General features: G+C 43.1%; 1 protein-coding gene and 1 long non-coding RNA gene across 11 annotated transcripts in view; one reads left to right on the top strand and one right to left on the bottom strand.

The window, feature by feature from the left end:
- The window catches only part of TPM1 (tropomyosin 1), a gene marked incomplete at its 3' end in the record, with an annotated part of 30,457 nt that extends 22,195 nt beyond the window's left edge, over window positions 1-8,262 (top strand). For 5 of the 10 annotated variants that reach the window (XM_081170686.1, XM_081170680.1, XM_081170682.1 and 2 more), the window contains one exon: window positions 7,268-8,262. In XM_081170686.1, the coding sequence (XP_081026812.1) occupies window positions 7,268-7,350 (83 nt within the window). Of the gene's footprint in view, window positions 1-2,214; window positions 2,561-7,267 lie in introns of those variants that run through there. The other 5 variants (XM_081170684.1, XM_081170683.1, XM_081170687.1 and 2 more) reach the window with 2 other exon arrangements.
- LOC308573601 overlaps window positions 7,530-13,262 on the bottom strand; it is a 169,985-nt gene continuing 164,252 nt past the window's right edge. The window contains exon 2 of the long non-coding RNA XR_014002129.1: window positions 7,530-13,152. This is a non-coding gene — a long non-coding RNA (uncharacterized lncRNA). The remainder of the gene's footprint in view (window positions 13,153-13,262) is intronic.

Consider the following 13,262-nt stretch of genomic DNA (forward strand, 5'->3'; position numbering starts at 1 on the left):
GAGCACAAGGCATTCCTAGTCAGCAATAGATTCGCTGGCAGCCAAATTCATAACACAATTATTGGCAATCAGCTGTGAGGTCCCCCAGCCACCCAGTGCAATTCTTTTTGCTGGGCAATTTACCAGAGTCTCTTAACGAGAGGGAAATTCAATGGTCTTTGAGTTTTTCCTATTGCAACAAAGAGTGGGCAAGTTTCATGCTTGGATTGATGAATTTAATCTGACATTCCTACAAGGCTCATTTTTACCTAAGTGTGTGTCCATCCTGCTTTCTTCCTACACCCTTTTGCGAGTGTTTCTCCTTCAAGTTCTCTTCTGTTGCAGCATTTCTAAAGTTCTGTTCCCAAATTTAGTAAGTTTTTATGGTTGCATTCCTAACCTCCACTACTAGGAGATGAACTCAGTTGAAATCAGTGGAATGTACTTCCTAGTAAACATACTTCAGGTTGGAAAAACTATGCAAGCTGCGGGCCACCTGCTTTTAAAAACAGCCACACACTTATTGGATCCTGCTTCTCACTATCATTTAGCTTCACTATTTCGTGCATTCCTGCTATGCAAGAGGTTCAGTGTAGTTAACAGACTTTGGTGCATGTTGCTTTAAGAGAAATAAGGGCTGAACAGGAGCACTCAGGGATCTTCAATGACACTTGGGAGATTCAGGACAGACATGCCTCTGAATACCAGTGGCTACAAATCACAAGTGGGGTGAGTTGCTGTGTTGCGCTGGGATCCTGTTTTGCAGATTTCCCATATTAGGCCTCTGGCATCTTCCCATTTTTTCAGACTCTCAGATTATCAGAACATGGCAAGGAGTTTTAAAGTGAGAGATCAGGTGATCTTGGCTTCCTTCACCCCCCCAAAAAAAAATTCAGCTCAGGATGAGTTTGCAGTTTATTGCAGTCCATAGATCTTATTTCCGTGGAGAGATCTTGGGGTCTTAGGATTGGTGTAATCCAGCGGCCAAAGGGAGCTGCTGCTTCCACACTCTGCCTGCTTCCCACTGGTTGGGCATGGTCTACAGATGGAATGCAGGTTTCTTTGAAATAATTATTCCTTATTTAGGGAAAGGGAAAAAGGCATAGAAATTGCTTAAATAATGTACCAGCAGAGCTGAGTCTTAGAACACCCAAGTAGCCCATAAATAGTGGAAATTGCTGGGAGTTTGAGTCTGTGGGGTCAATTTGCTTTTTAATGTCTTAAGAAATGCTGAGCAGAAGTCAACTGTCCTGTACTGAGAACTCGTAACAAGAAATTTGCTAACTTATTTAAGAACAGCAAAAGGGGAAATCTCAACCTACTTCCCAAATTGCATGGCTAGCTTCATTGCAAAATTTCAGTACTTTTAAATTTCTGCATATTGACTGAACATTGCACACTAACACAATAACCTTCTTGGCTAGAGAAAGTAGAGATTTTTTTCCAGGTCCTGCCTGAGAGGGAATTTGGAAAAGGCAGGTGAGGAAGCTGGATATGCCTGGCTTGAAATAGCAGGTGTGTGGATGAGGGTCTGCCAGCCTTCTCCACCCTGGTCTGCCCCCTGCGGTGTTCGGCTCTAGCTCCCCTTATTCCTGGCCATTGGCCATTCTGGCTGGGGCTGATGGGAGTTGGAGTCCAACACATCTGGAGAGCATCAGGTTGCTTTTGACTCAATGGTGTGTGCCAAGAGTTACTCTGAATCAAGCTGCAGAAATAGATGCATTTAACACCGTTTTTTGTATATGTTTTGAAAGTGAATATTAATTGTGAATATTAAAAAGAAATACCTGCCAAGAGTGCTTGTGGGGGCAATTGGCCTCTTCCCTCCAACGAACCCTGCACCCCTTACACTGACGGTCATTTTCTTTGTCACCCCAGTCAATCTAAAGTGGGGGGGGGGAATGCAATTAAGACGCCCATGAGCTCAAAGTCCCCTCCCTCCCAGGCTGATTTGCATAAATTTGTCATGATGAGCAAGGCATGTTCTGAGTGCAGTGTTTGGAGGTACTGAAAAATGTTGGCTCTGGCAGCCCCCCACCCCACCCCAGTTTGGGAGGGCTGACAGCCCCAGCTGTGAAATGTGTCATTACAGCAGGAGCAGCCCTCTGATCAAAGCCGGCTTTGTTTCTCTGACCTGTTGCCTCTCTCCTGTCTTGCTCCTCCCCCTTGCTGCTTCCTCTTCCACGCCATCCATGATGCCATTTTTTTCATTTCCTTTCTTTTATCTCTGTGCAGATAAATGTCTTTGCTTCACTCCTCCAAAGACACCTTCGTCACGCTGGACAACCCATCTTTTCCAAGCTGCTGGCTGTTTCTCAGTACACGGTCCTGTCCTTCTCGCCCAGTTTCCCTTTAACCTTTTCCTCCTAGCTCTCCCTTTGCTCGCAGGACGTGGGGTGAACACTGTCTCTTCCTCTCTCCTCCCTCTTCTGTGCCTTTTCGACTGTACAGAAACTGGCCAACCTTCAGTGTAAAATAAAAAAGAATCCCACTGTGTAAGCTGTATCTGTTTTGCTATTTCTTTTATTTATTTCCATCATTTCAAGTATGAATAAAATATAAAAAATCTGCTTTCTCGCCATTAGGGATTTATTCTTACTTTCTATTTTAGTTTATTTTTTGCCTCTCTCTTCCACTCTACCCCCCCCATCCCATTTCACAAACCTCCTGTCTTTAATCCAAGAACGCAGCCTCCGTAGTGTAACCTCCCATTGTTGGGTGGAAAGACTGGGGGAAGGGTCTCCTTTATAAAGCCAGTTTCCTTTTTCTTCCTTGACATCTCCCTCCCTCTTAGCCAGGTGAGACAATATAGGCTGGATTCTTAAGAACTATTTGTTTAAAGGTGTGGGCATTTGGAAGGCTCTCAGCTCAGAACTAAGCGTCTCTGCATATGGTGAAAGTCCACTGTAGCCAGGCTTTTGTGTGTGGACGCTCTCAGAACTGAGTGTTCTGAGAATCTCAGCTTCCACTTAAAAATAAACACGGTTCTAACCCTTATGATTCTGGAGGCGATCAAAGGGGAAGGTGGCAGAACCACATCCAGCAAAGGAAGATGAAAACCCAGATTGAGCAAAGAGCTGAGGCTGAGAAATCTGTTAAGTCCTCTTTAAAAGGCTCCCTCCTCTCTTCCCAGCTGGTCAGTTACAAAGTGTTCATTAGAAGGTTTTTGAACATATATTTTTCACATGTCACAGGCTGAACAATTCATATTGGTTTGGACCATCGTGGATCAGTCTGTGGTTGGGGAATTGCCCAGTGTAGCTGTTGGCTGGCAACATTTGCCTGCTGGTGAAGGTGTTGGCCATTTGGTTGCCAGGGTGGTATTTGGCTTGCAAAACGGTTGTCTTCCTCTGAAGACCTAGGCAGGCAAGCAACTCCAAATCTCCAAGAGTGATCAAATGGAAATAAGTCATGATATGGACAGGACAATAACAAAATGTGATGATACATACAATACAATAATTGTTTCATCTGTGAAAAATGGAAATGCTCCAGAATTAACTGATGGCTAGCTGGCAAAATTCGATTTTATTTGAATCCTCATCATAAGCCATCTATGCAATGTGAAGATAAATGAGGAAAGCATAATCCTCATATGAGAAGAAACATTGCTAACATTGCAGTCCTGTGAATGTCTGCTTGGAACTAGACCCAGCTGAATTCAGTGTTGCTTACTCCCAAGAAAGTGGGTGCATGCCCACTTATTTGAGAGTAATCCCATTAAACCAATTTGTAACCAAATTCTGAATAGATATGTACAGTTGTTCCTTGAATCTCGAACACCTTGGCTCCCGAAAGATCGAAACCTGGAAGTAAGTGTTACGGTTTTCAAACGTTCTTGTGGAATCCGAACGTCTGACAGGGCTTCCAATGGGCTGCACCCAATCATAAGCCGCACTTTGGTTTTCGAACGCTTTGAAAGCCGAACGGACTTCTGGAACGGATTCTGTTTGACTTCCAAGGTACAACTGTATATTGTGTTTCATGTCAATGAAAATGGACATGTTACCAGTTTTGTTCTATTGTTATCATGACTTATTTCACTTCTGTGTCACACTTTTGGTACTGGGCTTCTATGTTTGTTTAGTTCGCTGGTTAACCATAAATGTGTTAACTGTTATTATTTTTATATACTTGAAATATGTTGAGAAAACAATGTAGGGGCAAGCCTTAGCCTCTCCATGGTCATTTATGTATTTAGCTTGTTCATCGCCTTGTATCAAAATCTCAAAGCAACATGTTACGTAAAAGAATCAGGACATACAGTTCAATGCCAATAAATTACGTATAACAATTACATTACAAATTACCAATAAATTACTTAAAGAAATATAAAAGGGCAGCTGAAGTACTGAAAGTCATCACATCAAACGTATCTCCCGGCAATATGATTCCTGTGGTCAAATTCTGTCCAGTTTATTTACCCTCATTTGCAGGGCATGTTACAAAAATGCAGTCTCATAAACATATGCATATCTTATGGAATATTTGAGGTTCTTCTGGGGATAAAAGAAGGCAGTGAAGAGCTGTCCAGAAACTTCTTTTTGAATGATGCATCCAACACCCTGCCCTTTGTCTAGCCACTATAAAGAGACCATAAAGGGATCTTTTCATACAAGCAGGAAAGCCTGTCTCACTTGGATCTTATCATAGAGGCTTCTGGGTGCTCCCTGTTCAACAATGGAGCCGGCATGGGGTAGTGGTTAGAGTGTTGGACTTTCAGGGGTCAGCAAACTTTCAGCAGGGGGCCGGTCCACTGTCCCTCAGACCTTGTGGGGGGCCGGACTATATTTTGAAAAAATAATAATGAATGAATTCCTATGCCCCACAAATAACCCAGAGATGCATTTTAAATAAAAGGACACGTTCTATTCATGTAAAAACATGCTGATTCCTGGACTGTCCGTGGGCCAGATTGAGAAGGCGATTGGGCCGCATCCAGCCCCTGGGCCTTAGTTTGACCAGGGTTCAATTTGCTGCCTCTCAGCCTAACCTCACAGGGTTGCTGTGAGGATAAAATGGAAAGAGGGAGAACCCTGTAAACCATTTCGAGCTCCTTGAAGAAGGTGGGAGAAATCAGTGGGATAAAGTTCAGAGAAATGTCTCTAACGTGTGTAAAATGTGTTTGCGTTTGAAAAAGTTAGCCACAAATAAAGTCCGGCTGCAGCCTTTACATTGCCAGGGAAATGCCACAGCCTCCTAGGACATCAGGAAGCTGCTATAGGGCAAGGCTTCTGTTCAGGGCTTTGGAACTTCGGTGAACAACTCAGAGGTGTGGAAAGCTGGGATGAATTATGGGGTGGAAGATTTTGGTTGGCCAGTGTGGGAAAGACTATCTTCTGAATGGTGCCCCAAGCCTGATACTTGGCCATCTCCTGGCCTGCCACCCTTAATGGCGCTGCCTAGCCCCAATGCGTGCTATGCCACCGTCCCCCACTGCAGAAAGGAGTGGTGGTTCTCCAGTTTATGAACAGTCATCTTCTAACGTGGTTATTGGCGGTAAGCGCATTGCCCACTTTTGACGGTAGGCTGTTCTTCCTGCCATGCCTGTAACGACCAGCTGTTACTGGACTCCAGCTTCCATGTGTCCCAGCTAACTTGGCTAATGGTCAGGGCTGATGGGAGTTGTAGTCCAACAGCATCTGGGCTATCACTAACACTGGGACGTGTTTGAGCTTTTGAAGTCTGTGTTTTCATCTCAGGATTGCTCGAAACTCGTGCACTTTTCCAATGTCTTTCTGGCTACTGAGCTCTCTGCATGGGGTGATTTTTCTGGTTAATTTTTTGGTCTGTCTCTAACCTTCTGTTCCTTCTGCCTCTTCCTCCTCCTTTTTTCTCCTGATTCGCTTGCTGACTTGCACAGACCACCTCTACCAGCAGCTTGAGCAAAACCGCCGTCTAACTAACGAACTAAAGTTGGCCCTGAACGAGGATTAAGCTTTAGTAGGAACCAACCCTTTCTAACAAATGTGCTTGTGATTCACTTGATATTGAAATATGCAAGAGTCCTGTGCAAGTAAGAAATATTGCTTTGGTGATTGTTGGAGGTGAAACTGGCTTGACTTAGGGACATTTTAAAATTTCACCGAGTCAGTTGTGCTCTGTTTAGAACTTTTCCTTTATTGTTTGAAGACCAGCTATACGCCTGATGATAATTTTACAGAGAGGAAATCAAGCAGCCTTCCTCTTAGAGTGGAGTTTTCACTAGTAACACACAGAGGTGGGAGCAGAGAGAACTTGGAAACCTGAATCTTTTATTTAAAAGATCTCAAATCAAATGTACTCCCAGCTGCTTATTTGGAATCTGAACCCATAAGTTTGAGTCCCGGTAAAAACAGCTTTTGTTTATGGGTTAAACTACCCACCTAAAGAAGAGGCCGTTATTGAGAACCTCAGGTCAGTTTAAAGGTACGATTGCATCATAACAAGGTCATTGTTACTGTTTGGTTGTATGTGGTCCTGCACTTTCTGTGCTTATGTCAGCATCACTGAAGCGTGTTTAGTGGCTGTCCTACAAAGTGTGCATGTAACAAAACTAAGAACTGTTGTAAAACTCTTTCTTTTTCTTTCTTTTTCTTTTGCGGGGGGAGGTTGAAAGGCTGCTGTAAAAATAAGTCAGCTGGGTTTTTTTTCCATACAGTCAAACTGGTCCCCCCCCTCCCAGCTTTCCTTTTCTGGTAGTTAAATATCAAATGGGTAGAACTGCTTCTGAAGTCCAGTCATCAGCATTTTTAAGAACATGTTTGCATTTCCTCCTGGACTTTCCCTGGAACTGGCTGCCTGACATTCTTTTGTACCTTTCCCTATTACTATTTTTTAAAGAAAAATGAGAAAGCTCATTGAATTACTCTGTTGCAGCAGTGGCAGCCGTCATGTGACATAAGGTTGATGGGGTTTTTTAGTGCCACTAGGATTAAAACAAAAAACACTCCCCAAAGTTGTAGCATAACTTACTCTGTTTAGTTCCCCACCACCACCTGGTTCTTTGGTGTTATGTTTGAAATGATATGAGCCAGGTGTCTTTGTGCCAAAACAAGTCCCAGTTCTTGGCTGCTGCCTCCTTTGATGATGGACCCAACAGATAACTCACTTCTCATTTGGCAAAGGTGTTTTTGGGCTGCTGGCTGCTCTGAAGTGTGTTGCCTTTGTCACCGCCTAGTTTATGTTAATCCTAATATGTCGTGGTCATGCACCCTTCATGCTCATTTACAAATGATATTTGCCTGTGTACAATTAATATAAAACAATGACCTTTTTTTCATAACTTGACTTTTCTAATCCAAAACAGAGAAAGTGGCACATGCCAAAGAAGAGAACCTCAATATGCATCAAATGCTGGATCAAACTTTACTGGAGCTAAACAACATGTGAAAACCACCATTGCTGCGGCCACACCACTGTCAGCTTTGTTTTGATTTATTTTTTCACCTGCTTGCCATGAAACCCTGAAATGTGTTTTTATTTTATTACTGTCCCCCCATGTTGCTATACTCACAAGTCCACTTGCTAAACCCCAGGCATGGAGTCAGGGAAAACAACATATATACACATGTATATGTATATGTATGGGGTTAGGCTCCATGTGGCTGTGAATCAGCTGTGCCATATTCCTGGCCCTAATGTTGCCTCTGTTTTGTAGAATTCGGTGCTGCAAATTGTGTGCAGCCTTTGCTGGGGGGGGGGGGCAGGTGATGGCAGAAATGTTCTCTTCCACCTGTCCAGCCAACTTAGATATTAAACAAAGATTGATGTTAAAAACTCAGGAGAGGAACAAGGAGGGGTGTGTGTGTTTGACATTCCTTGAAACTAAAGGTACTTGTGTGGTCCTTTGAATGGTATTTCTTTAATCTCAGCGGTTTGTCCAGCTCAGTAATTTGATTTCTTTGGAGATGCCTCAAGCTGCAAAGGTTTGGCCTTTGCATTTGAGAACAAAACAGGCCTGTAGGCTCCATTTTAAACTATTTAATGCCTGAGTTGAAAACGTGCAATTTACAGCTCACTACAAATGGTTAGGCAGCATTTTGGTCTGCAAAAAGTCATTCCATGGCAGCGTCTTAAGATCCGCTGCACTGGGGAACAAACCAAACATTTTTCATCAATGGATTCCAGTTGTTAACTCTGTTTTTGTCTGAAACTCAAGGGAATCAAATACATTTGTTATTTGCCACATGTTTGTTTGACACACTTTTTTTTAGCAGTTTTAAAAAAAACGTATCTGTATGTAAACATTGTATAATTGATAATAGAATAAAAGAACAAGCACTCTAGGACATTTTGTAAAAACATGCTGCCTTGTGATCTTTATTTTCCCATCTTACGGGTTTTGTGCATGCAGCTTTTCTGTTATGGTGATGGAAACGGGGGGAAGGGTGTCATCGTTCCAGCACTGGCAAGACGTAGGATGGAAAATGGGGGTTCCAGCAAACTTAATCCTCAACTTCAGATCCTTTTAAAGGTTCTATCAAAAATTGGGGGGGGGGAGGTATAATGCCTAAGTGAAAAGTAATTTGGGGGTGGTGGTGAGGAGTCTGTATGAAGCATGGATGAGTGCCATGGACCGCAGTTCACATATTCACCACAATCCAGCAGCTTTTTAGTCATGTAGAGGTGTCACCCATTGCATGCATGAGTCAAGGCAGATCTGGAGACCTTATGGTATGCTGCTATCCCTCAGCAGCGAATTGGGGGTAGGGGAAGTAGAGAGCCAGGCTTTCCCCTGGAGTAAAGGTGGATGCTGCTGAAACAAGTGTGTTAACAAGGGCAGATGGAGAAACTAAAGGCTGTAAGTTGCGCAAAGGACTTGTGGTTCTCTAATAATAATTATTATTATTTATACCCTTCCCATCTGGCTGGGTTGCCCCAGCCACTCTATATGTTGCTGAACCAAAATTCTCTATCAACCCTGACAGTTGGCTGTGCTGCCTGGAGAATAATGGATGTTGGGAGTTGAGCAGCGTCTGGAGGGTCACTGGTTCCTCATGGATGATGGAGGATTCCTAAAGACAGGCACTCACACTGTTGAGTTGCAATTCCGTGCGCACACATCACCCCAGAAAATGTCCTACCTCTGCACCCCTTGGAAATATTATCTGTGTGTTTCCTTAGCTAGAAAAATGGTGGCATACAGCTAGAATTTCCAGGAAAGGCAGCAGGAACATTTTGTTAACTTTTAAGCCAAAGCACCTCAGCTTTCCATGGTGAATGTAGGCCTCTTCCTAAGGAGGCTGCTGCCATCCTGCTAGCAAGTGTGGGTGGTTTTTATTTTACTTTGGGCACTTCCTGTCCTAAGCCTCTGCTACCCCCCGAAACCCTACAACCCCACAACACTCTAAGGCAGCAGCTTGGCATCGAGCCCGTAGGAAATCCTTATTGGATTGGTGATCTGATCAGCAGCTCAGGAACAACATGAAGAGTTTCTACGAAGCATATGACTTTCTATTCTATTGCATTCTTTGGGGAACATTCTGAAGAAGCCCTTTCACAGAGGAAACCTGTAAAACTTTCTTCCTGAATTCATTGCATGAAGCAAATATTGAAAGTCTTAAGTTGCCAGAAGAGTTTAAAGTCAGAAGTATATCAACATGGGGCAGTTAATGACTGGAATCTGTAATCAGTGAGGCTGTCAGCTCTTTGAGCAGTTTGGAAAGAGAGCTCTGCTTTTGGAAAAAGGCTCTTTTCTTTCATTACTGGAAATGCTGGCATCATCATACTGTTTTCTTATAGTAAGGAGTACAAGAGCAGGATTAAGAGTAGTCTACCCAGATCTGCCCCCCACCCCAGTGTTTTAGATGACACCTCCTGCCTGCCTATAATTCTTAAGTGCCAACACACGTTCCATTTTTGTATCTCTGAACAGCAGAACTTTAAAGTTTTCTGTAACATGTTTCTACAGATCAGCCTGTTGCCCTTCAGATGTTTTGAACTTAAGTTCCTCAGCCCTGACCACTGGTCATGCTGGCTGGACCTGATGGGATTTTGATTTAATATTTATATTCCGCTTTTCCAACAACAAATGTTGATATCAAAGCGGCTCACAATAATCATAGCATTAAAAAACAACAAACAATGAAGGTAAAAAAGTATTGGAAAGTGATTTATAATGAACTGGAAAAAAAATGTTTAAAGTTATTCCCCCCTCAAAAAACAACAACACCTGGAGTGCTTTCTGTTGCGGATAACTTAAATCCCCAGGTGTCAGAAAAGTTTGTTTATGTACGCAACAACTGCAGCCCATGTTTCGTTAGCCTAAAAATGGAAAGTGAGCGAGCTCCCAACTAAAGAAGATTGGCAATTTAAGTTGACAGAAGATGCACAACTTGCAGATTTGACATATAGAATAAGAGAGCATGAAGAACATGCATTTAAATAAGATTGGAAAATGTTTATTGAATATATGGAAAATAACTGTACAGCTGAAAGCGCTGGCACCATTAAGATAAATTAAACAGAGTAAATAATTTTTCATAGATGTAATAGTGGAAAACCAATTGGAATAGTTATTGTAAAATATGCAGGGGTGTAAGTTATGCAAAATGAACCATGGAAAGAGAAGAAGGGAAGTCACTGGATACGTTAAAGTATGTAAAATGTTTATTTGAAATTGCAAAACAAAATTTAAAATAAAAATTACACACACACTGCAATCACTATATTATCAAACACTAACATAAAGCAATAACAGATAATAACATAAAGCAACAACACACAGTAACATAAAGCAACAATATAAAGTCATAGTAATTCAAAATATTACGAACAGCTGCTGAGCACCAACCCTGTGCAATGAGATCCTCTCTCTGGGAAGGGGCTTCTCAGGGCACCAGGCAGCATATTTCCAGGCATATCTGCCATATTTTTTAATCTTTACTACTTTTTTCACCTTGTACAGGTCCACAGCAGTTGGTGTAGGCTTTGCACAAGGGGCCTTCTCAATGGATTGTGTGCCTGTTATAGTGAGGGGGAAGTCGCCATTTGAAGTTTCGGTACCAAAAGCTATTGGACTGGAACTGGGACTTTCACAGACAGCTTAGGGACACAAAGACGGGCAAAACTCCCAGGAGACCAAGCCAGCAGTACTAGTGGTCAGGGTTGATGAGAGTTGCAGGCCCAAAACATCCTGAACGTGCAACTTTGGCTACCCATAGCATAATGCAAATAGGGCAAAGGAAGAGTTATGCTTATTTCCATGCTGCTTGGAAACCTATCTCCCCAAAAAAGTCCGGAGCAAAGGCTGAGCCCAAGAAATCATTCCACCACAATTCAAATGGAAAGGACTATCAACACAATGCAGTCGCAGTGGCCTAGCGTGGAGGGAGACTCGTGGCCACAGGCGCATTTTGGGAGGGATGGCAACGAGGTGCCCCCACGACAGGATCCCTCATTGAGGGAAGCATCACCGAGCTTTCAGGGTTGGACGGGCAGCAGGGCTGGCATCCGGCAGGTGAGTGCACTTCCCCACCTGCCTGACTGGAAGGGTGCGCGCCTCCCCTGCTGTGTCCTGCTCATTTCTCCCTTCTTCCCTGCGCTGGAAGAGCGACATGAGGATGCAAGAGGCAGGCGCACTTCCAATCAGTCCAATCCGGTTGAGAAGGGCATGTGCCTCTCCACCGGCGTCTCCCTCATGGTGCCCTCCAAGCCCTGGGCACTGGGAAGGCAGGCTCCACCGCTGTGCATTCAATGCTGTTGCTGTAAGTAATCTGCCAAAGTAAAATGCTCTTAAGTGAATCCAGACTTTCTCTGTGTTGGATATGAATTTGGCATTTGATAAATGACTCTGTTTTATTGGGAAAATAGTAATGAGAATTAAAACAACAAATGCTGAAATGAATCCCACCTGGTCTGCATTTGATTGCACATCTGAAAGTGGTTTGGTCTGGCTTGGAGCCCAGCTCCATAGTTCAAAACATCACTGGACACGGGGAAGGATGCAATAATTTGTTACTCTATATTTCCTGGATTCTGCACTACTTTATGGTACAGGATAAATTGTTAATAGCCAAAATAATTTGCTCCTATCCTTGGTTTTCATCATTGCTCCACCTACTTGCCCACAGTGTGGCCTTATTTCAGTTGCTTATTTTTAGACTTTAAAAGTAATGGGTATGATCCACCAGGATGTGTCCCCCCCCCCCACTTCATTTCAATGGAGCTTGTGCAAAAAAGCATCCCAGTGAACAAAGTCCAAGATGGAGACAGTTCTGGACATTTTGGAGCAAGCCTGAGGCAGAAAATCCAAATGGTGGTTAGTATATAATGATAAATTTAAAAATGAACACTTAGCTGCTTTTTAATAGTATTCCAAAATCTACTGAGGTAGGTTGTCTCGCTCTGCCTAATGTTAAGTGAAGCTTGTCAGGCAGCAGGAAGAAAATGTGTACATACTCCGTTCTCCCAGCGTCTAGACATTGTTGGATGACAACTCTATAATCCCTGACCTGCTGTCTAATGAGACTTGGAGCCTAACAGCAACTGGAGGGCCACAAGCTCCCCTTCCCTGCTTTAAATTGCTATTTAATGATGGCTTAATAATAGCTGTCACTCCAGCTGTCCCCTCCAACATTTCTCAAATGAAAATAGAGACGTCCTACCATACCCTACAAAGAAAATAGGGATGTCCTAAGGAAAAGCAGGACATTCCAGGATCAAATCAGAAACCGATAAGGCTTTCTGTAAATCTGGGACTGTCCCTGGAAAATAGGGACACTTGGAGGGCCTGAGCCGAACCTGCTTTCCGGGGTTGTGAGAGTAAAAGGTGGATGAAGAATTGATTGATTGAATTCATATTCCATAGCACCAACCACACCTACATTTGGGGGTGGGGGTGGGGGAAGCATTCTGTAATGTTCTAAAAAGTTTCAGTTAAAAATAGTTACAAATAAAAATCAGACATGATTTCAAAACATTAATCCAACAAGATTTTTAAACATTAAGCAAACAATAAGCCTGGGTGCCGCCTTGAGTTCATTGGACGGTAAGGTGGGATAAAAATATATGATACAATACGATAATCTTTATTGTCATTATCCCATACAGAACAAGGAAATTGAAAAATATACACCAGACATTCAAAACAACAAGACAACAAGCTTGCTATCCCAGCTATCCCAACCTGGTTAACCCCCTAAAAACTCTGATACCCCATAATTAAATACAATATACTCCCACAGAGACTACCTTACAGGCAGGCACTGATGAATACAGAAGGGAGAGCTGGCTGTTTGGCACAGTGAGAATCCAATGGGACTCTCCGCAGGGATAAAACAAGCCCCGCAAGACTCCGCTCG

Source organism: Podarcis bocagei, assembly GCF_964188305.1.
Source record: "Podarcis bocagei genome assembly, chromosome: 14".
NCBI classification, from domain to species: Eukaryota; Metazoa; Chordata; class Lepidosauria; order Squamata; family Lacertidae; genus Podarcis; species Podarcis bocagei.